Here is a 26,829-nt window from a genome sequence, read left to right on the forward strand (position 1 = left end):
CAATCAGGGAAACCTTTGCATGTCGTCATAACCATTGTTGCGCCATCCTATATTTTGGMGGGGAGTTGAATTGACAAAGTTATGGATCTATAATCTATGGATCGCCTCWTCTAGCTTTGTAAAGTCTCAATTTAATATGATTTATAAAGCCTTTACTAAGCAGTGCTTATGTCACCCTTTAAAAAACACTGGTTTATGTCATAAGTTACAGTGGGTTATGTCACATTTGACATTGCCTGTTATGTCACATGGTTATGCTACATTTATGAATCCTTTATAGAGCATGGCATACGGTTAGAGATTATGTGTGACCCATTTATGTCTTGCTTATGAAGCCTTTATGAATGGTTTATGAAGCCATCATAAGTTACACTTTGTTTAAAGCGGGACTGTATAAACAGTAAAGCCCAATATTAGTCGACCATATCTTTCCGTTATTGTGATCTAAACTACTCAAGTTATAATATGCTCTAAATGTGCAATTTAGCAGAAGCTTTCATCCAAACACTGAGTGCATACATTTTCATTATGTATGTGATCCCTGAGGAAATTGAACGCACAACCTTGGTGATGCTATGCTTTTACCAACTTGGGCACACAGGACCACATTGATCCAAGTCACATTTACATTGATTTCAACAACTTGATTCCAAATAAAACACATTTGCTGCCTCTACTTCTTCAAGACCATGAGCACCACACACACACACACACACACACACACACACACACACACACACACACGTAGTCTATATCCCCTAATCCTGTGGCTCAGACTATGTAGAGAGTCCTGGATTGGTCTTGTAATCTTGAAGCCATCTTATGTTGGAGGGAAATTTGTTTTCGCTAAGATTCCCAAAAAATGATTTATAATAAAAGGATTTGCGTGAGAATTCGTGAATTAAAGACGATACCTTCCGTCTCCTTGATTAAGGACTGGATTTTCCATCCTATGCCAAATTTAGAGAGTCAACCAATTCTCCTGGTGAGAGGTTATATGTGGGATGAACAGGCAGAGAAAGTTAACTGTTTTCATACCAATATGCATTGGGAAAAAGCTTACAGAGAAATAAACATGCTCATAGGGAATGTTGATAAACAATGATTGAATATAAGATAAACCATAAGCTTTTTGGTCTGTAAGGTGAACATATTTATTGAGGCGCTACTGCTACCTGAACAAACTGAACACCGTCACTGCAGGCTTTAATGCTCAAATCAGTTTAGATTTTTAAATCCGTTTTGGAATACTGACTGTCCAAACAGCAATTTACAAATGACCAAATCAGATTTGTGTTTATTCAGATAGCGGTCATTTCCTGACATGGCTACGCTAGTTGTCATAGTAACGATGGGTGTGTACGCAGTGGTGTAGGCTGATTGGTTCTCGTGCTTCCTATTACTTATAATTTATGTAGCAAGCTAAAGTGACAACGATGCCTGTCATGGACATTTCCCAGTTACTTTGAATGTTCAAGTGTAAGAACAATTTTAAAGCCTCAAAGGATAAGATGATCCAACTTTCAAAACAAGTCCTTTTCAGCTAGCCACCASAGTCAACTAGCTAGCTAGCTGTTTAAGCTTTCTAGCACATTCACTAATTTGTTTGTAAACAATGAACAAGRTAGTTAGCTARCACATGTTCTTGTCAAACTGTCAACAGAGTAGCTAGCAAGGAACAAGATATGACAAATAAAAGTCTAAAAACCACTTGAGGGCAAATAAATCAGATTTGACTGTTCAGACACAAGTCTATATGGTCAGCAATCAGATTTGTATATGATTTCAAACCACCTACGAAGGTGGTTTGAAATGTGYCTTGTAATATCCGATTCTATGTGCAATTTTCGCTGTTCAGACTGCAGTGTGAACAAGACTTTAAGSTCACAAACACCACTTTCATATAAACCAATATCTTATTTTTTTTACTAACATCTCTCTTACAGGAATATACTMTCCACAAAACAGAAACTGTACAATACACATTGCAAGCATATACTGTACCTTACACTACCCACTCTAAAGCTTTTGAAAATCATGATACAAGCGAGGATGATGACAGAGCAGAAACAGACTCGAGAGGAGAACTAGGGCTTGGCCTCTATTTCTAATGAAATGCATTGCTCCTTTGTCACAGCATTTCCACSGACACAGGAGGATTGCCATAGCTCTAGGCTGAGCCTTACCATGCTACTACTGACATCAATGTTTTATTCATCTGTCTATTTTTCACCCACAAATCTAGCCTACATCACTTCCTCATCCATCCGATGTACTGTACAGTAAAGAGTCCAATAAAATGAATGCAAAAGCATATAGCATGATAAAGAATAAGGCGGAGGACACGCGCACACACGCATGCACACACACACACACGGGCTGATGACAGAGGCTGGGTCTGTTAGAGGATAGGCTGGTGTGTTCTGCTGCAGTGGGGCACAGCCCTGCTCCTCTATTCATGTGTCTATCTTTGGGTGCAGCTAACTACATGTAAACACCCTTGCTCCCACCGCACACACCGACACAAATAAATACACACTTCAAGACACACTCGCACAAACACACCATGATTAGACAGAAAATACGGTATCCCTTTGTCTTCCTAGACATCTGGATCACTGAGAGAAATGAATCTCATACATCCTCAGTCACTGGCCTGTTCCTTCCAACCCTCCTCCACGCTGTACAGGACAAACCCCCCCTCTCTCTTACCGTCCAGTCCGAAGCAGGAGCCGATTTTCTGGGCGTAGTTGCAGAGCCCACCATCATAGGGAGGCTGCTTGTGCTGCTGCACCGTACTCCTCTCTCCCATCTCTTCTACACACTCACACACACACGGTCCCGTCCCGGCACTGTTTCACTTCTTCCTTCCCCTTCTCCTCAATAATGCAGTCTTTTGCACGGACACACACACACACACAGAGGCGCACACACACCAAGAGTCACACACAAGGCCAAATGCACGCGCACACACACACACACACACATGCAGACAGAAAAGTGCTGAGGCGGCGGGTCTTCATGCTGCTGAGTGTGAGCAGAAAGCCCTGTCCTGTTGTCAGACTAAGGAGAAGCCAGGGGATTAGGTTACTGCTGTGGTGCGACGCGTTCCCATTCAAAACCGACTCTGAGTCAGACAGATTCTGCTGCAGTGCAACAGGTAGGGAGAGCTTGCTGGTCCTTCCCAGAGGAAGGGTGGGGCTTTGGACAGGAGGAAGAGGAGTGCAGGACTGTGGCTTTAAGGATGGGAAGGGAGACAAGAAGACATCCCTGACTATTCTATTGCCTACCAGGGAAACATCTCCATAGGCTTATAGCCGCGGGAAGTCGGGGTGTTGTGGGTTCTGCAGCAAAACCTGAAAGATATTTATAAAAAACTATTTTATACTGTATATAAACTCGGCAAAAAAAGACACTTCCTCTCACTGTCAACTGTGTTTATTTTCAGCAAACTTAACATAAATATTTCTATGAACATAACAAGATTAAACAACTGAGACATAAACTGAACAAGTACCACAGACATGTGACTAACAGAAATMGAATAATGTGTCCCTGAACAAAGGGGTGGGTCAAACGAGACACACATAAAGACACAGATACAGACAGAGTCAGACTCACAGCCAATTACTCCCAGGGTTTCTCTGGAATAGCTGACTCTGTATTGAAGGAGCTATTTGATCACCACATCCCTGATGTGTCTGGCTGCCTACAGGCTGTAATGTCCTGTTATTGGGGTTCGATGCAGCTTAGAGCTCTCAAGTTAGTCTCCAGTGGTATGCAGATGTGATTAGCATCGCTTAAAGCCTGTTCAGTGTTCAACCAGCCAATCGTTATCAGTGAACTTAATTATGTGAGAAATGAAATAACAGAAATATAGTTGTTGCATAAGTATTGAGCTCCTGTAGTCAGAACATGCTAGATACACCTTTGACATCGATTACAGCTGTGAGTTTTCTTTATGTCTATAAGAGCTTTGCACACCTGGATTTACCATTATTCTTCAACCTCTGTCAAGATGTTGGGGATCATGGCAAGACAGACATTTTCAAGTCTTGCCATAGATTTTCAAGCAAATTTAAGTCAAAACTGTAACTTGGCCACTCACTGATTTGTTATTGTTACCAATCTAACAATCACTGCCCTTCTTTATGAGGCTTTCAAAAAGTTCCCTTTTCTTTGTAGTTTAGTCTGTGCTTCAAATTCAATACTTGACTGAGGGACCTTACAGATGTTGTATATATGGGAGACAAAGGAAGGGTTAGTCATAAAAAAAAGTAATGTCAACATGCATAGTGAGTCTATGTAATTTGTGTTTTGTTAAGACAAATTTTACTCCTGAACTAATTTAGGTTTGCTTTAACAAAGGGGCTGAATACTTATGCAATGATTATATTTAGTTAAGTATTTTGTGTAGATTATTGACAAATGACAATTAAATACATTTTTATCCCATTTTGCAACACAAGAAATTGTGAAGAACTCCAAGGGGTCTGAATACTTTAGCAAGGGGCTTTASATACAGTGCCTTGGGAAAGTATTCAGACCCCTTGACTTTTTCKATWTTTTGTTACGTTACAGCCTTAAATCTAAAATGGATGAAATACATTTAAAAATCCTCAGCAAACTACACACAATACCCCATAATGACAAAAAAGTTTTTTTTTAGAACAGCCATTTTGAGTCGGTTGAAAATGCCCTAGATAGAGAGACATACGATATTATACACCTTATAATAAGTGATTATAAAGGCTCATAGAGCACATGCTTGTAACTAAACCATTCCACCTGCAGGCTTTAGACTCTGACATATTTGAATTGAGATGTATCAGTGGTTACTTTAACCTGGAAAATATGGGGTAACACTTTCTATGAAGCACTTTGACATGACCGTCCAAGAGAATCTAAATAGGTCGGATCAGGTTTGCAATAATAACTTAAATCAGACCCCCTCTCACCCAAAGAGTATGGGGTGGGGGGGAGGGGGCGAGAACTAGTGGGGATTAACAACTCACGTCCTGTTGTAAATCAAGAGGAGAAAATTCAGGTCTCCCTCTTCAAATTCACCAAAGGAATGTGCTTTGTCTCAACATACCTTTTTCCTGCTGAAACTCTAACACGTTCAAAAGCAACTACTGGAACAATATTTCTAAACTAGAACGTGGGGAATGATCAGAGGTGATCTATAGAAAACGAATGGAATTTTGTTTGTTATTTTGTGATGTCATTAAAAATGTTATGAAGGAAATACTGTAACATGGAAAGTATACCCACTACATGTACAAAGTTCCATACTATGCGTTGTGCATGTAATATGGAAAATTATGAAAGTGTTTTTGTTAATATATATTATATTAGAAAGAATGAGTAGTAGGTTGTATGATGAATATCAACAAAAGAGCTGAGAATACATTGTGCCTTCCAGCACATATTAAATGCATGTTATAAATAATTTACTTCTTTGTTCCAGAATTTCTGCAATCAAGCTGACTGCAGTGATACAGTTCTACAAGGAACATGGTGTGGCTCAAAGGAAGAAGAGGTGTGGTGGTTATCTCGCCAGCAAACGGGTGCTGTCCTACGAGGACATTCAGCGAATCATCCACTATGTCAATAACTTCACACATGTCTGCACGATGCCGCTCCCAGGACGGATCCCTGGATTTAAAAGGGCAGGCATCCGGGTGCTACCGACATTTGAGACCAAGTCCTCTGTGTGGCGGAAGTAAAACTTTGATGAGTGATCATGGTAAMTGTGTTCCTAAATCTTGCAGATGTTTTATATTAATCGTTTGTCAGCTCAAGGCAGTAGACCAGCGGCAAAGACTCCAACCAAAGCCCACACGAATCAGATCCAAAGAGACTGTTTTATTGTTTATTTCACTTTTGTATATTATCTTCCCTTGCTTTGGCAATGTTAACATATGTTTCCCATGCCAATAAAGCCCCTTGAATTGAACTGTATCGGATCCAAAGAGACTGTCAGTCCTTACTGGTGARGTGTGTGTTGAGTCTCCCCCTGGGAGAAAGCTGCAACCGGWACACAACCTCCCCTACCCTCTCCAGGACACTGCAGGACCCCACCCAGTGGCTGTCCATATTGGGGCATCTGAATTTCTTTCTCAGGGGGCTGTAGACCCAGACCAGCTCCCCAGCCACAAAGTGCCTTCCCCGGGTGTGCACGCCATAGTTCCTCTTCTGCCTCACCAGCTGCTCTCTGGCGAAGGTGTGGGCTGTCTCCAGGCGGTCCTGGAGTCTCCGGGCATACTCTGGCCCCGGGGGAACAGGAGGGCTATCCAGGGGCCGACCGAACACAGCTCTCATGGCCCTCCTCTTCCGATCACAGTGGCGCACCCGTCTGCGTAAGGGGCCAACAGGACGCATGGCAGTCAGCGTTCGCCAGTGGCATGCCCCTCCCCTCATGCCTGTGCCCCACTTGTGAAGTTCGTCATAAACCCAGCGTTGCCACCTCGCCCCTCTGGCTCTTTGAAAGACACAATCTGAGCACTGCGGCAGACAGCAGATGGTCCAGTCCTTAAACCAGTAAAGGCCAAGGCCACCCACGTTAGTACTTGAAGTGTTTGACGGAAGGCGCACAACAGCCAGGAGCTCCCGCCGGAGGCATACAGGGGGTGAACGTAGCCGGCCGCTTCATGTCTTGTGAATGTTTTGCCTGAAAGTACGCCACCACTCTCTCCCCTTCTGGCCCAGCCCCACCCATGGCCCACATTACTTGTCCAGGATAAAGGCAAGGTGAGGGCCGGGGGGGGGGGGGCAAGTACAGGCGGCCTTGATCAGTGCATGTTTGACTGCGTTGAAGTCCTCCCGCACTCCACTGTCCAAGTGAAGGGCCTTGTCTTTGGCGCAGGGCGGTTCAGGGGAGCACGACACTTTGAAAAGCCCCATACAAACCTCCTGTAGTACAGACGGCACAGGCCCAGAAACCTCCTGCAGCTGACGCTGGTTGTGGGGGGTGGGCAGTCTCGACAGCCCCCACTTTGCTCTCCATGGTTCTGATATCGCCCAAGAACACACCTCTCCCTCATGCAAGTGGCAATTCTATACATAATTAGTTCAGACCTAGCCTATAACCTCAGCTATACAGCCAGTTGTAATCAATTTAAAAACAGCACACATTTAAAGAAGCCTGGGAGATTGAGTGAATATATTACTTTGTGTGGGAAACTTCGAGTTAAGCTTCACTTTAACCATCATATTTTTACTCGCCATGCTGGTTAACCTAGCATCTGGTATTTTTTAAGTAATACTTAGGTTATTTTTCAGGGGCATGGCTTATGCATGCATTCTACACATTCTCGTATAATATTACAAATTACTTCGTACATATTATAAGAAGATAGCAATATGGTGGGTATCACAACAATGGATTCACATCAGACTCCATAATACTAGAGCTCCCGAGTGGCGCAGCGTATCTAGGCCACTGCATTCTAGGGGCAAGAGGTGTCACTACATCCCATTGTTATGAATGTCAAGAGCTATCACATCCGTGATGGGGTAGTCTCATTGGGCGTTGCACAATTGGGCCCTAGTTGGCCGTCCATTTTTGGCCGGGGTAGGGCCCCATTGTAACATAAGAATTGTTACTTAACTGACTTGCCTCGTTATAATAAAATACTCACTTACACTGCCCTGAGTTTTCGATGTATACGACCTTCAGGCGATTCCTCCCAAAAAGACAGAGTCTAAATGGCCCTGCCCCATGGGCCGTTAGCATGCTAATTTACTCCATCTATATCATCTTCCCCTGTATATTTCCAGGAGCCCCCGGCACAGGATCTTTACCACCACACGTGTCAATAAACACCCCCTCTCCCACACGCACAATTTGTCTTACTTGTGTCTTTATCAGCGAGAGATTGTTAAGAATCGGTCCAAGACACCAGACGAAAAATACATTCCACATGGACACCAGCTTGCATAACACTATCCATCTTTCTTTACAACAGTGCTCCCCGTTCTCCCCACAAGTAAGTCCCCAGCCCAACGGACCTGCACCACACGCCCCGTGTCGGCCATCTCAAAGTCCAGACATCGTGTACTCCTACTTCTTGTCATACACTTCCTCTCCAGTTTCGGTACATCCCCAGCCGCTCCTGTCAAATGATCCATCTCGGTGGGCCCGATGTTGCTTGGCGCGACTAACGACAGCACTGCACATCTTTTCCTCCGAAAATATATGCAAGCACCCCATCCTTTCTCAGCTGAGAAGCCATTCCAAACACTGGCTGTTCTGCCATGTGCATTTTGATAAGGCCTGATTACCTGTCTCTCCCAAAGACTGTAATGCAGCAGGCTGTATATTAATGAATCTCTTGCTCCGGTCTAAGTAATGTACAGTTTAATCCATTCTTGCCGTTCTTGTTTGGTGATAGCCGAAAAGGAATATTAATTCAAATATCCCAATTCTTAACCCTCATCTCTTGTCTGTATTCATTACGGAATTCCATTCTAGGCTGCCTATCTGCAATCCATCCCTATAAAATATACGTGTTGAGCATCAGACTCTCACTAGGCTGTTTTTACTCAAAGGTGTACAGCCCCTGCTCTTCGTTGAGGATTATAATGTCAAACCTATTGTATCTGCTCTAACCCAGAGCACATAGTTCAGCCCATTTCTTTGTAAAGACTCTTTTGAGTTGTTCTTTCCAACACCATCTACGCAAACTGTCTGCCCATGTCGAATCATAGGCCCGCTGCTGGTTTTGGTCTATCTTCCAACCCCCGTTTTCCGACTGAAGACCCGTAGCGTAACTCCAGTAGTTACTCGTAATGCAGCATGTCCGTCGACTCAGCACTCTCACAACTTTTTAACCCAAAGCGTCCCACACACAAGCGGTACCTCTTTCTTCTTATTTGCACTGAGCCCATCTTGAAGCATAACTATGCTGCAAACCTCTCGCAGTCACTCCATACCCAGAATGTATTTGGCATTCTCTACCGAGCTATCATTCCCTAGCCATCCCTACTCCACACCTATTCCTCATGAACCCTACAGAAGCAGTTGCTTCCACTATATCTCGTTGTGTGCACCACAGAATGTATCGTGAACCCGCTTCAAGCCTGTCGTGAGTCAATCCAGTACTCAAATTCTATGTAACTGTTTATCCGTCACATTAACGTGCTGTAGCTTTATTTACATACGTCAAGAGGCACATATCACTTTCTACCCGCACTACATGTTTTGTTAAATAGTGGACGTTCCAAGTGGTGAATTCCACGTCCCTTGTCAGTGGCCTGTTCCTAATGCCACTCCTGCATGTGTTTGAAGTTCGTATCCAGGAGAAATATTATGCACCCTTAACTTTACATCTAGTGAATTTTATATCCCCACACATCTTTGCTTACACACAATCTCTCTCTAAACGGGATCTGTCTTCGCTGCAGGTTCAGGTGCTACTAATAAGAATCCTGTCCAATGGGGGGCACCCAGTATATGCTCAACACAAGATATACTTAATGATCCGCATTCTAAGTGTGGTTCCTGTGAGAGGTGCCGTTTCTGGAATAATGTGTATTCTGAGAAAAGAGCCCCTAACTTCCCATGGCCATACGAGCGCATCCATCTCTTGTCATGGTTGCGTCTTTGGCCTCGGAATTCTTTGAGTCAAGTGTGTATAAGGCATCATAGTTGCCTCTTTCCAATTCCGGTTTAGTGTGCAATGCGGACTGTGAAATTATATGGTCTATCACTCGAATTGCTCGAGTGCCCCCTTAGAGATACGTCCAGATGATTTTCTCGCACTGCGATTGAGTTTCAACCAACATCTTATACTCAAGTGGACCGATTGTGTGTGAGTAAAGAGTTTGTCATGTAGGAACAGGACAACCACAAGCCCTTGTGAACTGTTATACCCTGTTTATATAGAAGTGCTTACTCACAGTCAGCCTACGAAGATCCCGGGATCTACACAGAGTGCTATCCCGGTACAGCTGGAGTGGCCTACTGCGATCTGCCTCCTTGATCTGTCTGGTTGAGACTCTTACTAGCGAAGTCAGTTAGAAGTATTGGCTCGGTGAGCGCTCTTCTGGAGTTCTGAGGGTTTGATGTCACAGACTTCGTGGCCAGCCCGGCTGCTCCGCTTTCTCCTTTACGTAGCTGCCTGCGTCAAATTCTTCAGCAAGCCCCTGTCCCCAGCATAACAGATATGCTCGAGAGTTAGCTTCGCTCGAGGCCGGACTGATAAGAACTCACGGTCGCTATTCCCAATAAACTCAGCTACCCCCATTCTGATGGCCCTTCGCCTCTTTAACTCGTGCTTCGTTCGTTCCGTCTTCAAGTATTACCGGCACACGAGATCTCATATGATTAGCGCAAGAGGATTCATGCTCTCTTCCCTACTTTTACCATACGCATTCTTCCACGGCTTTTTCTAGCAGGATTAACCATACATAAGTTACGTCTCTCTTCAAATCCAATATCTATCAGAGGCGTAATAACATGTATCAACACACACGATACTCAGATTTCCAATCTTAGACTCTTAACAATACCTAGCCACTGTTCACTAGATCAGTGTTAATAAACATGCCATAAGGCGCTTCTCGAGACTGTGCACACTAAGGGATTTTCGTTCTCTTGCGCGCGCCCTTTATTTCGGCTTTTGTGAATGATTAGAGTAGTGCAGTAAGAAATCACTCGGCCCTACCTCAACAACAAGTAAGCATGATGCGCAAGACCAGGTAATATTGTGCTTAGAGACGGAGAACAAATTCCACGGTTGTATAGATGCCCCATCTCTGCGAGCGATCCAAAATAAAAGTTTTTGAAGGAATGAGATTGTCTCTTACGCAACGCCCTATTACCCTTCTCCCTTAAGCATTACAACCATTATTTTTCTATCATGGGACCAGGGCAAGGACGAGTTTTGCTAGGGAAAGGCAAAGACACAAACTCTGCGGATAAAATGCCTATCTTCGATTGTTAGTATCATGGAGCCATTACCCGAACTGCAAAGCCATTGAGAGTGTAGTAAAAATTAACCAACGATGATTCTATATCCTAGTGTCTTATGGGTCCACAGACTCTAATCAGCTACATACGCTTGCTATGATTAACACTCTGTGTTCAAGTTACGCAGACCTGTGTATTTGATGTATGTTCTTACACTGTATAAGACTTGTTATGACCTGGTGTCCTAGTTTGCAGTGTCTGGTCTATATGTTGTCTTCCCATGTATTGCATTAATGTGCTGGCCCTTGCCAACTCGCATCATATGGTTCCACACCTACTGTCCTTTATCGCTAGACAGACTTGCCTAAGTTTAGTGCGGCAAGCACATATTTAACATAATTCTGTAGACGCAGCAAAGATCCTCACTGAGCCGTGAGGGCTGAACTGATTGTGATGTTTGTTTCCTGCTTGCCCGTAAAGACATAGTCTGGATCTCGGCAGCGGACAAGAGTTCCCTTATTTTCTGCTGCTGCACCTGCTATAGCCATAGCCTACCTTGCTTCCCACTATTCTAGAACAACAAAAATACTTCTTGCGCGACCCGAGGGTGCTCCACACTAGTCCCTTACTTGGTCTGGAACCTAAACAAGTCTTCCCCTCCTATTCTCTGACACAGAATAAATAACGAGTGGCATGCGTGCTGTTACTCTGGCTCGCACACAAAAGAGAATTAGGTAGTAATTACCTACCTCATTTGTACGATTGGAGGTGTGTGTCTACGTAACCATTCTATGGGCATGCCACAGTGCGTCCTCTCCCACCGCTGAATACTCCTTATCTGTGCCCACTCGCGTGCCCCTGGTGAAGTGAGTCACTTTTCTTAAGGTACGCCAAAGCTATCGAGATGCTAGGATACCATGATCTGGGCCACCACCTCAGCGGTTAGCTGCCCAGACTATGGTTCCCCCCCCTATCTCTGCACCTGTGTGCCTCCACTGATTATGCCCCCATTCCACTCCAGGCTCCTCAGGAATATTACTGATGGTATGGCCATCCCCTGATGATGATATATTGATTGGGACCCAGTGGTCGCCCCCTGTACTTCGCGGCCAGGACTCAACAACTCTGTCTCATTAGTGTCCTCCTACTTTATCTAACCTGTCTCTCGTCTCGATCCGTTGCGACCCTGGATTCATGTTACTACTGCGAGCAGTATCAACACTTCCTTTGTACAGCCTGGTCCTCCCACATGAAGCCCAAGGCACTTCTTTCACATCGGTCAACCACTTCTCTGTCAGCCAGACTAGCCGCGTGAGTGAGTGCTGACGAGAGGAGACCAGGAGCGAGGCAAAGGGAGCAATGAGACAATCATTCACATATGGCGTCGCGCCTTTCCGAGGAGAAAAAGAAGAAGCAACCCTAGCCATGGACGCATGTTGCGCTTCGAGAGATTGGTTTCTGATGCGCAGAGACGTTCAGTACATAAGCCACCCCAATCTTGATCAGTAACTTGCTCACCCCACCCCTCTACAACGAACTTCCAACCTGCTAGAACAATAATGCGTGTCTGTAGATTCTATTCCCATGTGTTGAGTGGCTCTGGAGAGAGAGACCAGCTACTTGGTACTAGAGCCCGATCCCTTTATCCTGGACGCCGCGTCACACTGTCCCTGAAAGCATGCGCCACCCTCAGCCCGCGTGTCTGGTTCCCTTCTGGGCGCATTGATGTCTGGAACACTGATGCTTTTCCCTGCGTTAAAAGAATATAGACTCATGTATACTGTTCACGTTTGCCTATGATGTAGATTCGCTTCTCCACTAATCCATTCTCATAGCTGTCTCTAATGAGGTTACCGCCATATGTTCCCTTTCTAGCTACAGAGTAAGACACATTACATAGTGGTAGTGAAAATAGCGGATTGTATCTCTACGCTATATTGAGGAACCTAGTCACGCAGCTGTTGTACCAATTCATTAGTTTGGGCGACTAACAATTGCAGAGTGCCCATTCCTCCTATTAACAACTAAGTAGTGTCAAACGCTAGTCTGCAACTAACACAATGAGTAAGTTGCTCTCAAAACTACCACACACCTTACACGAACTTTGCCATGGAAAGGTCTTTGTGGTCTGGGGAGATCCCACAATCCCCATATCCAACTATCGTCTGATATGGAAATTGTGCCCGCAACTACCAACAGCTATAAGCTCGAATCATTGAAGCTTCAGAACATGACATTCTGGTCTCGCCCTATCCTTGTTCACACATTATTCATATCTCGATTCTGTTTCCTTGCGTTTCGATCCTTTCACCCTCGTCTGAAGCGCTCCGTAACTGTGGTATGATTGAGAAGCAACATATGCATATCTGGAGAGACTGGAAGCAGTAAAACTTGGAGTCTGCAGCTACAGTGAGTTAAAAAAGTCAAAACCCAATATAAAAAACAAGATATGTGCAACCTATCTAAGAGATAATTCTTAAACTTTGGTGATTGGTAGTGCAATTCGTTTACATAATTCTATGCTGTTTTATTACGCCATGTATGTAGCCTGAGTTTGATAGAAGTTAGTCAAACTACTCTCACTCTGATTAATGCCCACACTATACCTTAGTGACAAGGAATATCGCATATTTATGAGAAGCTACACAAGCCCTACTAAGTTGCGACCTCCACTTTTTTGCAACTGTCATGAGAAGAATAGCGGACATTACCGCTTGCGACTACATAAGGTATACCTATGAACCTGTGCTGTCAATCCATGTCGCTATTAAGAACAGAGAGACTAATAATAGGATTTTCAAGAAGAGATGATTATACAATCATTGCACAATCATAACCCCTTTCCATATACAATTGATTCCTTATCCTATATCTATAATTTGTACCACATCTCTATATATATCAATCCGTTGTTACGCAAATGCGCCAGATATTGGTTATGTCAACTAAATTTTCGCATATGCGGTCGCCAAGGCTGTGCAACCGGACGTCGAGGGCCGGATAAGGAGTCCCTCACCAGATGGGGTGGTCACTTTCTCATGTGCTTCAGTCTATTTCCTATCATCTGATTTTTCTACAGTGTCCTATGTTTATCTGGAGCTTACTCATTGTGGTCTGTTCTTGGTAACCATCTCCGTGCAACCACTGCATCCTATGCTAGTCTCATGGAAAGGCGGAAGCCGAACGGTGGACGTCGACACGTCAGTTCGTCCTGCTGAATTGTGGAACCGCAGAGTGATACGTAGACTTAACTAGTACCTAATGCGCCACAGGAAGCCCCGTGATATGTGTAGAAGGGAGATCAGCTGGAGTAGTTGTTTTCTATGATCTATCCAGGTCAGGAAGACCTGGAGGAAAGCTAGACGTGTGGAGGACTGAGTGAACCACACAGAAGGAGTCGGGCTTCCCATTATTCCGTCTCTCTAGTAGCACAACCTGCTTCTGATCACTTCTTCTGCGCTGAAGAATTTCCTTTAAGTGCTGCAGTAATACAAAGAAGATTTGAGAGCGAGGAGTGACATTGACCTGAGATCAACCTCTTACTCCTTCGCAGGACAGCACCCTTATATTCGTGTTCCCGGCAAATGCATTCACTCATACTTGCGTAATTCCCAGCGCTCGGTGCCACAGGGGCGGGACAAACAAGACCGAGCAGACGAGTGAAGACCGGGAGGAACTACTAACTCCACTCGTGAGTAATGACCATGTCTACCCAAAATATCTCAGGCACTCTCTCACCTGTTAGCTGTCCCACAGTACCTCTTATGACGAGAGGTCTCGTGGCAGAGCCTAACACTAAAACCACATTGAGAAACAAGTGGAGATGAGAGAGATTCTCAGACTCTACGACACTATTCACAAAACTAAAACTCAGCAGTCTGAAGGCAAAACACTATAGGAAATAGGTATATATCTGTTCAGGTTAATCATAATTATCTATCACCCACCATACGACCAAGTAATCCGTAGTGAGCTGGACAGTGGCAACTGCGCCAAATTCCCTGAGCTAAACCGAGTATGAATAACCTAGAAAAATAAAACAAAATCCCAGGTTTTTTATTTTTCCGTCATGAGCTATTATCATCCATGTTCTTGAATAAGACCATATTCCCGCAATTGGTGCAGTGATAACTTCTGTATATTTCGTCCTCGATTCCCAATTAGCACTTCTGTCTGGGGCACCCACGATTGGTGCAAATAGCGAACCAAAAAAGAATCAGTCAAAAAAAATGACCGGAAGAAATAGTTAAACTTACCCTACCCATATGTAGCCCAAGCAGAAATGCCTCTACTGGCGAATACAGGTGAAAGGTCGGAAAAACTGTTGCCCCGAAATTGACCTCTGGATGCGCTCATGATGAGGATCGAGAACTCATCATCCAACGATGAGCATATGACCATATCGTGGTGCGTATAATAAAAGGATTGTCTTATCTTATCTCTCTCAAAAGCACACCAAAGAGGACAACTCGATTTCGCGTGCCCATAGAATGTGTACTACATATTCCATAAAATGAATTGTGACCTATGTAAATTGGTCTACTCCAAGAAATTACATGTGAAAGAGCAATACGATGATAAGAATAAGCTAAACGATACCAAGCAAAGTTATGGACACAGGAAATTCGAGTTCTCGGTAACGCCGTTACCCATCCCATGTTATTCTCCGATATAGAACAGCTGACCCGCAGCCGCCTACGAGACTTTAACAAGACAAGAAGAGGGGTACTAATGGCGAGTCAGTACTATTATGTAGCGAATGTACCACCCTAGCTCCATCAACAACTTCATAGACCATAAAGCCTGACAAATGACGCTCCGCTCCACACAAACTGACACACTGACCCTACGAACGAACAGTAAACGACCACAAAGACAAGCTGACTGAGTGATATTTGCCAAGAAAGCTTAGGTACCTACTGTGGGTGAACTAACTAATGTAATGTTATGATGAGCGACCTATGCAGAGAATCATTACACGGCTCATGAATTCTAACCATAAGCTAACGACCAAAAATGAGGAAAGGCAACAGAAAATGGCTGGTTTGTTATGTAGTGACGACTACAAATTATTGCGAGCACACCCAAGAGAGCCATCTATATATATGTTAACGGTATTCTAGATTGCGTGAGTTACGTGTGTAGTAGAAATCCCCCATTAGATCAACCAGTTGGCCAATTTACTAACTCTAAGTAAAGGTGGTATCATAAGTGGCTACTAATTCCTTCGAAGAAAATCATAGTGGCAATAGTATGTGTACAGTATTATGAGTTGTATAAATGGAATAGCAAAACATACATTGATTAATTATAAGCGTGGACTGTAGATTATGCACCCACAACAGCACTCATCGCTTCCTCGACTATAAAGAAATATACCAATCATCTAGGATGAAGCAACTCTAACACTGACAGCCTATCTATCATTATAACGGTGTAGATAAATCTCATCTTTTTTCATAAAAGCATAGAGTATCCATGTTTCGGTGCGGTAGAATAGCTTAGTTAATAGTAGTATGTGACGGCGCACAGATATGTGGTATCTATGCTAACCTTAAGTAACAGTAACAACATAAGATTGGTATTCACCTTCAAGAACAAATTAGCGTGTATAAGTCCAATATCGTCGTTAGTTGCAAAGCGATAAACATTTGCATTTTGCAACCTGCTTCTTTATGGGTCATGACAAGAAAATTACCTTCCGTCCTATGTGCAGCATTATTAGATATAGAGAGGAGTATCCGATCTTGCATAAGCTTACCTACGCACATTACTGCTTATACCAATCTAACCTATTTCTCAGAGGGAGTATTATCAATCGTGCGAAGACGGGCAGTAAATAGAATGAGTTTGGCTAATAACCCAGGTTGATGTATGATCGTAATACAGTAAAACCGTAACAGTGATAGTAATGTCTTTGATTATGCGTGACTCAGATCGAAGAATAGAAGGCGAGACAAAAAAGTATAAAGACACACGTCCTCTATTTCTGAATGGTTAACACACCCCAAAACAGATAGCAATAAAACAGCACATGATTGTCTCAGTAGAACGAGTACCGATGTAGCAAATTAGATGGAGAGATCTATAATAGCTATCGATGAGAAGTCTTACCAAAAGAGGACAATTAGGACATGTAGACGATATATGCACTGCTGTCTAGTGCGTGTCTAGAAGATTACAATACTACAGTAGCAATTTATGTAAACCCAACTTACAACAAGGCAGGCTGGTGACAAAAGTCGTCCGCAGTAATAGAAACAGGCTCTACACTATGTCTACTGATGGCAATTAAGTTAAATATTATAGGAGAAACACTTAGGTCAGGGAACAGGCCGTGAGAGGACGATATCAGTGTTTACCCCTAGAGTGAATACAGAAGCAAATGATTTATGAGAGGACTAAAATAATAGCGTGGACCCTGACGAAAGATTGAGATAGTAGATCTGGTCCTTGTGGAGAGAGCGTACTTCGCACACGAAAAAAGAAGCCAATGGACCTAAAATGGATACATTGTCTCTGAATGTCTCATCGTGTCATTGAACGCGGAGCAGAATATGAGGCGTTGCCACTGTAGTAGGTAGTCTTACCATATTATCAGCGCTGCAGGAATCCGATGCTATTCATCAGTCTTTATAGGGAGAACATGGCTGGATCAGGCCCCACGTATCCTACTTAGAAAGATGACATGCAGGAGAGCAGAGCAGGGTGTGTGAGGGCTGTCCGCTCTTCCTTCCTTATGGACTGAGAGCACATGTAATAGTTACAGAGTTGCGATCAACTCCTGCGTTAACATATGAACGAATGTGTGGGCAGACCTTACGTTACGCTATAGCGAGGACACGGCCGCGCGAGCTCGGGTATCCGTATCTCATCGCGAGGACGCTGAGTGACCAAAACGGAGACCAGTGTATTTTATCAAACCAAGAATTATAGAATGACAAATGCGATGTTGAATAACCCATAGCGGAACTGGCGGCTGGACTTTAGACTTTGGTATCCCACGCATAGGTGGGGGAGCAATGAGTTTATACGATAATTAAACTGCCGGACCCGACACTGTTGGATTCATGGTTCTCTAGGTCCAGTGGCTGTTTTTGGTCTACCCATCTTAAACACATTCACATCCTTGATATAAGAGCAACCCACAGAGCGTCAGATTGTACAACCAATGGCGCGTGTGAGAAGGACTCCAAGAGAGTATGGTGAGTGGTGTGATGACCCGAGCTTTCTATGCGTCCACGAACATCCATGCTTGCACGTGGGCTCGCACTAATCACGGGACAATGGATAAGTATTAACATGGGGAAAGAGTGTATAGATTGCTCAGTTGCAGGAAAAATAGCACGTGAGCACAACGGCCGCGAGTATGGCAGCAGGCCCTTAATATGAACATGTGATTCCTTTGTGGGTCAAAATCCCTACACTGCTCGCCAAGTGGGTGTGTCTCCGACTCGCTGTGAAAGGTATCTTACATAACGAACAAGACATCATGGAAGGTATCCAATTGGAGTTAGCTAAGTGAACCTAAGCAAAGACCGATCAGTCATATGATCATAGCGTAATTGCTTATGTGTGAATCGAATGAACAGGTCAATCTCTATCCCGGCAGCCCCGAACAAGATATGGACATGGGCGAACTTGTTGATGCCAGAAATGGGAGCAGGTATTAAACGTGCCCCAACCCACCCAGAGGAGCACTAGCCCAATCACCCGGATCGTAGATAGCCTGCTCTAAGTTTCAAATATCCACGAACACTATTAGGTGACGACCTCCTACCTCGCCCGACCTTGAGATCGAGCAGAGTTGAGTCCTAGAAGAGGCTTTGAATAGAGACGACTTCGTCCACACTGCGAAGGAGACACATAGATGATCGTTACTTGTACGTTGCGTAATGATAAATCGTCCTCAGTTATTTTAGAGTGACAATCCCACTCTAGTGATGGCCGAGTTACACTACATCGATGTTCTGTTCCCCAATCAGTAATAATGTATCCAAAGAGCAACAAGGGGTAAATTGAATCTAACTGGCGGTCTAATCCCAAGTGAGAGATTGAGTGAGTGTAAGAATGTGGAAATTGCCCACTGCCATAAGCCATGCCTCGACATGAATAAGCTGGCCCACATGATCCCGAAGGTGAAATTATACCTTTAACAAAAATCAATTCCTCCGACTATGAGCTGTATGGTAGTTAACACCAAGCCATGAGGACAGGAGTAAAAACAAGTCGAACGAGATTGCGATAAATAGTGAAGGGGCTTAGAGAATGCGAGGGATAGTGCACACAACACAAACCAGACAGATGAAGTATAGGTTTACTACACTCATATGTCTCCTCTACAAGGCTTCTCTTATTACATATTAGTCTGCCCTGAGTGTTGAAAAATTAGGTGAACAGACTCTGCCGCTATCTGAAATTTATGCATGACCGGTCATTCCCTAGCTAGATTCGCCTAGAACGTACCAATAATGGATACTATGAGACTGCTCACTTCAATGAGAGGTGTAAGAGACGCCTCGAGCTATCTTAGCGCACCGATTATGGCAGACACCATGGAGAAACAGAAGTGGGGCTGTCGAGAAACATAGCCCACCCCACCCAACCAGCGTCAAGCTGAAGAGCTTTCTGGGCCTGTCCTCGTACATCAGGAGTGTTTATAGGGGCTTCTCAAGTGTCGCTGCTCCCCTGACCGCTCGCCGCCAAAGGACAAGGCCTTCACTTGGACAGTGGAGTGCGAGGAGCCTTCAACACAGTCAAAACATGCACTGATCAAGGCCCCTTTACTTGCCCCCCCCCCGGCCTCACCTTGCCCTTTACGTCCTCCAACCACAAGTAATTTGGCGATGGGTGGGTGCTGGCCAGAGGGGGAGAGAAGTGGTGGTGGCGTACTTCAGCAAAACATTCAACAACACTGAGCGCCGCTAACTAGGTGTCACCCGGCGGGAGCTCCTGGCTGTGTTGTTGGGCTTCCCGTCAAACACTTCAAGTAGTCACAACTGGGGCCTTCTCCTTTACTGTAAGGATACCACTCTGCTCTCCATGTCCCAAGGACTGTCATCGAAGACGAGCCCAGTAGGCAGTGGTGCGACGACGCATGTACTACAACGTTCAACAAAATTTTGGGGCACAGGGCGAGGGGCATGCCACTCCAACGCTGACGCCATGTCCTGTTGGCCCTGTACTGCAAGACGGGTGCCGCCACTGGTAGCGGAGAGAGGGCCATGAGAGCTGTGTTCGGTCGGCCCCTGGATAGGCCCTCCTGTTTCCCCCGGGGCCAGAGTATGCCCGGAGACTCCAGGACCGCCTGGAGACAGCCCACACCTTCGCCAGAGAGCAGCTGGTGAGCGACGAAAGAGACTATGGCGTGCACACCCGGGGAAGGCACTTTGTTGGCTGGGGAGCTGGTCTGGTCTACAGCCCCCTGAGAAAGAAATTCAGATGCCCCAATATGGACAGCCACTGGGTGGGGTCCTGCAGTGTCCTGGAAGGGTAGGGAGTTGTGTACCGGTTGCAGCTTTCCTCGCCCAGGGGAGACTCAACACACACATCACCAGTAAGGACTGAAGCAGTCTCTTTGGATCCGATACAGTTCAATCAAGGGCTTTATTGGCATGGAAACATATGGTAAGCATTGCCAAGCAAGGGAAGATAAATATACCAAAGATGAAATAAACAATAAACAGTCTCTTTTCGGATCTCATTTGTGGGTGTTGTGTTGGAGTCTTTGCCGCTGGTCTAACTGCCTTGAGCTGACAAACGGTTAATATATAAAAAATCTGCAAGAAATCTGCGAGATTTACGACGCAATACCATTATGATCACTCATGCCAAAGTTTTACTTCCGCCACACAGAGAGACTGGACTTGGTCTCAAATGTCGGTAGCACCCGGATGCCGCCCTTTTAAATCCAGGGATCCGTCCTGGGAGCGGCATCGTGACAGACATTGTGTGAAGTTATTGACATAGTGGATTGATTCGCTGAATGTCCTCGTAGGACAGCACCGTTTGCTGGCAGATAACCACCACACCTCTTCTTCCTTTGAGCCACACCATGTTCCTTTAGAACTGTATTCACTGCAGTCAGCTTGATTGCAGAAATTTCTGGAACAAAGAAGTAAAAGATTAATTATAACATGCATTTAATATGTGCGGAAGGCACAATGTATCTCGAGCTCTTTTTGTTTGATATTTCTCATAACAACTCTATCCTACTACTTCTTTCTAATATGATATATATTAACAAAAACATTTCAATTTTCCATTATAACAATGCACAACGCATAGTATGGAACTTTGTACACTGTAAGTGGGTATACTTTCCATGTTACAGTATTTCCTTCATAACATTTTTTAATGACATACAAAATAACAAACAAAATTCCATTCGTTTCTATAGATCACCTCTGATCATGTCCACGTTCTAGTTTAGAAATATTGTTCCAGCATAGTTGCTTTGTGAACTGTTTAGAGTATTTCAGCAGAAAAAAAGTAGTTGAGACAAGACATCCTTTGGTGAATTTGAAGAGGAACCTGAATTTTCCTCCTCGTAGTTTACAACAGGCGCTGAGTGTTAATTCCCCCTAGTTCTCGCCCCCTCCCCCCACCCCATACTCTCTTTGGGTGTAGAGGGGTCCTATTTGATATGATTGCAAACCTACTGTATTCCTTAGAACTATTCTCGTTGGACGGTCATGTTGCGAGAAGATGCTTCACTAGGAAAGTGTTACCACGCCATACAATTTTCCAGGTTAAAGGAAGAACGTAAAACACTCTGAAAACTGACATCTCAATTCTAAATATTCAGAGGCCTAAAGTCCCTCGACCTAAGTGGACCCAATGGTTTCCTTAAGTCCATATACATCCACCTAAGCATGGCTCCTAGAATGAAGCCCCATTGCATTAATCAAATATTTATAAGGTGTATAATATCGATTGCTCTCATCTATCTAGGGCATTTTCAAACCGACTCAAAATGGCTGTTCTAAAAAAAAACTTTTTGTGCTATTATGGGGTATTGTGTGTAGTTTGCTGAGGATTTTAAAAAAGTATTTCATCCATTTTAGATTTACAGGCTGTAACGTAAACAAAAAATTGAAAAAGTCAAGGGTCTGAATACTTTCCCCAAGGCCTAGTATGTAAAGCGCCCTCCTGCTGCTAAGTATCAGTACCCCATGACCCCTTGGAGTTCTTCACCAATTTCTTGTGTTGCAAAATGGGAAAAAATGTATTTTTAATGTCATTTGTCAATAATCTACACAAAATACTTAACTAAATATAATCATTGCATAAGTATTCAGCCCCTTGTTAAAGCAAACCTAAATTAGTTCAGGAGTAAATTTGTCTTAACAAAACACAAATTTACATAGTAGACTCACTATGCATGTTGACATTACTTTTTTAGGTATGACTAACCCTTCCTTTGTCTCCCATAATATACAACATCTGTAAGGTCCCTCAGTCAAGTATTTGAATTTGAAGCACAGACTAAACTACAAAGAAAAGGGAACTTTTTGAAAGCCTCATAAAGAAGGGCAGTGATTGTTTAGATTGGTAACAATAACAAATCAGTGAGTGGCCAAGTTACAGTGTTTTGACTTAAATTGCTTGAAAATCTATGGCAAGACTTGAAATAGTCTGTCTTGCCATGATCCCCAACATCTTGACAGAGGTTGAAGAATAATGGTAAATCCAGGTGTGCAAAGCTCTTAAGACATAAAGAACAATCACAGCTGTAATCGATGTCAAAGGTGTATCTAGCGATTTCTGACTACAGGAGCTCAATACTACTTAGCAACAGACTATATTTCTGTTATTTCATTTCTCACAATAATTAAGTTCACTAGAAATAACGAATGTTGCTGGTTTGAACACTGAACAGGCTTTAAGCGATGCTAATCACATCTGCATACCACTGGAGACTAACTTGAGAGCTCTAAGCGTGCATCGAACCCCAATAACAGGACATATACAGCCTGTAGCCATGACTACCAATTCGTTAAAATTCCTCCTTAGTCTGAATCCGTTGCTAGAACTTGGTGTCAGTGTCTTTGCTAGACGGAAGTTAATGTTGCATGGTCCCTAACAAAGGCTATTCTTGTTAATGTGTTTTTCTTCTCATGGTAGATTGACGCGTGTTCATGCAGCTTGAGCTCGTCCAAGCTTATCTCTATGATCGGTAACCTATTAGGTCCTCTCAAACTGTGTCTGTCTGCACCATATCTGCCCAAGTGATTATACGCCAATGCAGCCCTGTTGGGAACAAGCTCTGGGTTCAGTGTTCATACCAGTCCAAATCGTGATTTCAGTGAAGCTTAAGGTAGTATTCAGCGCAGAAATAACTATAATGAGACAAGAACCACCTAAGAAGATAAGATGTGGTTGCGTGGCATTACCGAATGATTGAGGATGCCGGACATAGTAGTGCAAGGAAAGGATGCATAAGGAGTACTACCGATGTGACACCTCCAGGCATATCCTACAGCTGTGAGAAGTTTTCTATCTATCGTCTACTAAGGCTGCATTTGGCACCACCTGGATTTACCATTACTTCCTTCTAACCTCTGTCAAGACCTGTGGCATCACTGCCAATGACAGATCATTTTCAAGTCTTGTCCATGTAGATTTTCAAGCCGAAATTTAAGTCAAAACTGTAACGTGGCCACTCACTGAGTCTGTACTGTTACCAATCCCTATACAATTCACTGCGCCTTCTTATTGAGGCTTGCAAAAAGTTCCCCTTCTTTGAGTTTAGTCTGTTGCTTCCAAAGTCAATACTGACTTGAGGGACCTTACAGAGTTGGTACTATATGGGGACAAAGGAAGGGTAGTCATCAAAAAAAAGTTAATGTCAACATGGCAAGTGAGTCTATGTAATTTGATTGTTGTTGACAAGACTTTCCTACTAATTAGGCTGCTAAACAAAGCCGAAATTAGTACTCAACTAATGTTTGAGGAATTTATTAAAAAGGGAGATACTTATGCAATTTCTGTTCGTGTAAGTATTGTAATTATTCACGAGAAGACAATTAAATGTACATTTTTTATCCCACTTTTGCAAACCCAAGAAATTCTGTGAAGAAACTGGCACACCAGTCTGAATACTTTAGCAAGAAGGGGCTTTACAATACAGTGCCGTTTGTGCCTGAAAGTATTCAAGACCCCTTCGACTTTTTCAATTTTTTTGTTACGTGTAAGCACTTAAATCTAAAATGGATGAATCATACATTTAAAATCCTCAGCACAAACTAACAGCAATACCCCCTAATGACAAAAAAGTTTGTTATAGAAACAGCCATTTTGAGTCGGTGAAGATGCCCTAGATAGAGAGAGACATACGATATTCATACACCTTTATAATACAGTGATCTAGTAAGGCTTCATAGAGCACATTGCTTGTAACTACAACGCGATCCACCTGCAGCTTTAGACTCACTGACATATTGAATTTGAGAATTATACAGTGGTTACTTTAACCTGAGAAAATAGTGAGGTAACACTTTCTATGAAGGCACTTTGACATGACCGTCCCACAGAGAATAAACTAAATACGAATCGGATCAGGTTTGCAATAAAACTTAAACAGACGCAACCCTCTCATCCCAAAAGAGTACTGGCAGATGGGGGTGTGGGGAGTGTGCCGTAGAGAAACTAAGTTAGGAGCAGAATTAAAACTGCGGACGTTCCTGTTGATAATCAAGAGGAGAAAATTTCAACGGTCTCCTCCAATTCACAAGGTAATGTGCTCTGTCTCAGACATACCTTTTCTCCTGCTGAATCACACTCTAACACGTTCAAAACAAAGGCAACGTACATGGAACAAAATTTTCTCAAAACAGAACGCCCCCCCCCCCCCCCCACCCACTGCCAAACCCCCCCACCCCTGGGGAATGAATCAGAGGTGATCTATAGAAAACGAATGGAATTTTGTTTGTTATTTTGTGATGTCATTAAAAATGTATATGAAGGAAATACTGTAACATGGAAAGTATACCCACTACATGTACAAAGTTCCATACTATGCGTTGTGCATGCTAATTATGGAAAATTATGAAATGTGTTTTTGTTAGAATATAGATTAATTAAGAAGAATGAAGTAGTAGGTTGTATTGATGAATATCAACAAAAGAGCGAGAATACATTGTGGCCTCCAGCCACATATTAAATGCACATGGTATAAATAATTTACTTCTTTGTTCCAGAATTTCTGCAATCAAGCTGACTGCAGTGAACAGTTCTACAAGGACATGGTGTGGCTCAAAGGAAGAGAGAGGCGTGTGTGTGCATACTCTCGCCAGCACAACGGCAAGTGCTGGTCCTACGAGAACGTCAGCGAATCATCCACTATGTCAATAACTTCACACATGTCTGCACGATGCCGCTCCCAGGACGGATCCCTGGATTTAAAAGGGCAGGCATCCGGGGCTGCTACCGACGATTGGAACCAAAGTCCTCTGTGTGGCCGGAAGGTAATAACTTTGATGATGATCATGGTTAATTGTGTGTCCTAAATCGTGCAGATTTTTATATAAGCCGTTTGTCAGCTCAAGGCAGTAGACCAGCGGCAAAGACTACCAACCAAAGCCCACACGAATCAGATCCAAAGAGACTGTTTTATGTGTTATTTCACTTGTTCTATATTATCTTCCCTTGCTTATGCTAATTGTTAAATATGTTTCCATGCCAATAAAGCCCTCGAATTGAACGTGTATCGGCATCCAAAGAGACTGTCAGTCCTACTTGTGAGTGTGTGTGTTGAGTCTCCCCCTGGGAGAAAGCTGCAACCAGGTACACAACCTCCACCTACCTACCTCTCCAGGACACTGCAGCACCCACCAGTGGCTGTCCATATTGGGGCATCTGAATTCTCTTCTCAGGGGCGCTGTTGACCCAGACCAGCTCCCCAGCCACCAAAAAGTGCCTTCCGCCGGGTGTGTCAGCGCCATAGTGCCTCTTCTGTCTCACCAAGCTGCTCTCGGCGCAAGGTGTGTGGCTGTCTCCAGGCGGTCCTGGAGTCTCCGGGCATCTACTCTGGCCCCGGAAGAGGGAACAGGAGGCTATCCAGGGGCACCGACCGAACACAGCTCTCATGGCCCTCTCATGCCGCTCACAGTGGCCGGCACCGCTGTCGTGGAGTACAGGGCCAACAGGACATTGGCAGTCGGAGGCAGTTGGAGGGCTAGTGCCCCTCCCCTGTGCCCCCACTGTTGAAGTGTGTTTATAACGCAGCCGTGCCACCTGCCCGGCTCTGGCGCTTGTGAGAACGACATGAGCCACTGCGAGAGCAGGGAAAGCTCCGTAGTGAGTCAGTCCTTTACCGAGGTAAAGGCTGAATGGTAGTCCACTGCCATAGTAGCTGTTCGATTATGTTTACACATGACAGGAGAAAGGCCACAACGAGCCAGGAGCTCACCGCACCGTGGGTGACTACGTAGCGTGCGCTTCATGTTTTGTTGAATGTTTTGGCTGACCTAAGGACGCCACGCGCTACTCCTCATCTCGCTCCCCTCATGGAGCCCGAGCCTCTGAGCCCATCCCCACTGCGCCCACATTACAATGGATGTCCAGGCGCCATAAAACCGGGGCAGGTGAGGCCGGTTAATAAATTTGGGTACAGAAGGTAAAAAGGTGCGGCTACAGAAGAACAGGTTTGGGCATGGATAACTACCAGATATTACCGGATCGTTTGAACTGATGCTACTATAAATAGTGGCTTGACCAGGCCTATCCTCGCACCCTCCGAACTGTCAAACAGTGAAGACATGGTGAGGTCCACTTAGCTGCAGGTCTTCACAAATTCAGAACTCCGCTCGCGGGAGCAGCCGGACACCTTGAGAACGCCCATACAAACCGTGTCCTGGAGTACGTGAGGACAGGACCCAGAAAGCCTCTTCCAGGCTCCGGACGCTAGAGTT

General features: G+C 44.2%; 1 protein-coding gene and 1 long non-coding RNA gene across 2 annotated transcripts in view; one reads left to right on the forward strand and one right to left on the reverse strand.

The window, feature by feature from the left end:
* Positions 1-3,117, reverse strand: part of LOC111951820 (actin-binding LIM protein 1-like) — a 128,352-nt gene extending 125,235 nt beyond the window's left edge. The window contains 1 exon segment of the mRNA XM_023970058.2: positions 2,713-3,117. Coding sequence (XP_023825826.1) covers positions 2,713-2,812 — 100 coding nt within the window. The 5' untranslated portion in view covers positions 2,813-3,117.
* Positions 1-26,829, forward strand: part of LOC111951821 (uncharacterized) — a 126,969-nt gene that overhangs the window by 49,958 nt on the left and 50,182 nt on the right. The window contains exon 2 of the long non-coding RNA XR_002875649.2: positions 5,471-5,749. This is a non-coding gene — a long non-coding RNA (uncharacterized lncRNA). The remainder of the gene's footprint in view (positions 1-5,470; positions 5,750-26,829) is intronic.

Source organism: Salvelinus sp. IW2-2015, linkage group LG25 (genome assembly GCF_002910315.2).
Source record: "Salvelinus sp. IW2-2015 linkage group LG25, ASM291031v2, whole genome shotgun sequence".
NCBI lineage: Eukaryota > Metazoa > Chordata > Actinopteri > Salmoniformes > Salmonidae > Salvelinus > Salvelinus sp. IW2-2015.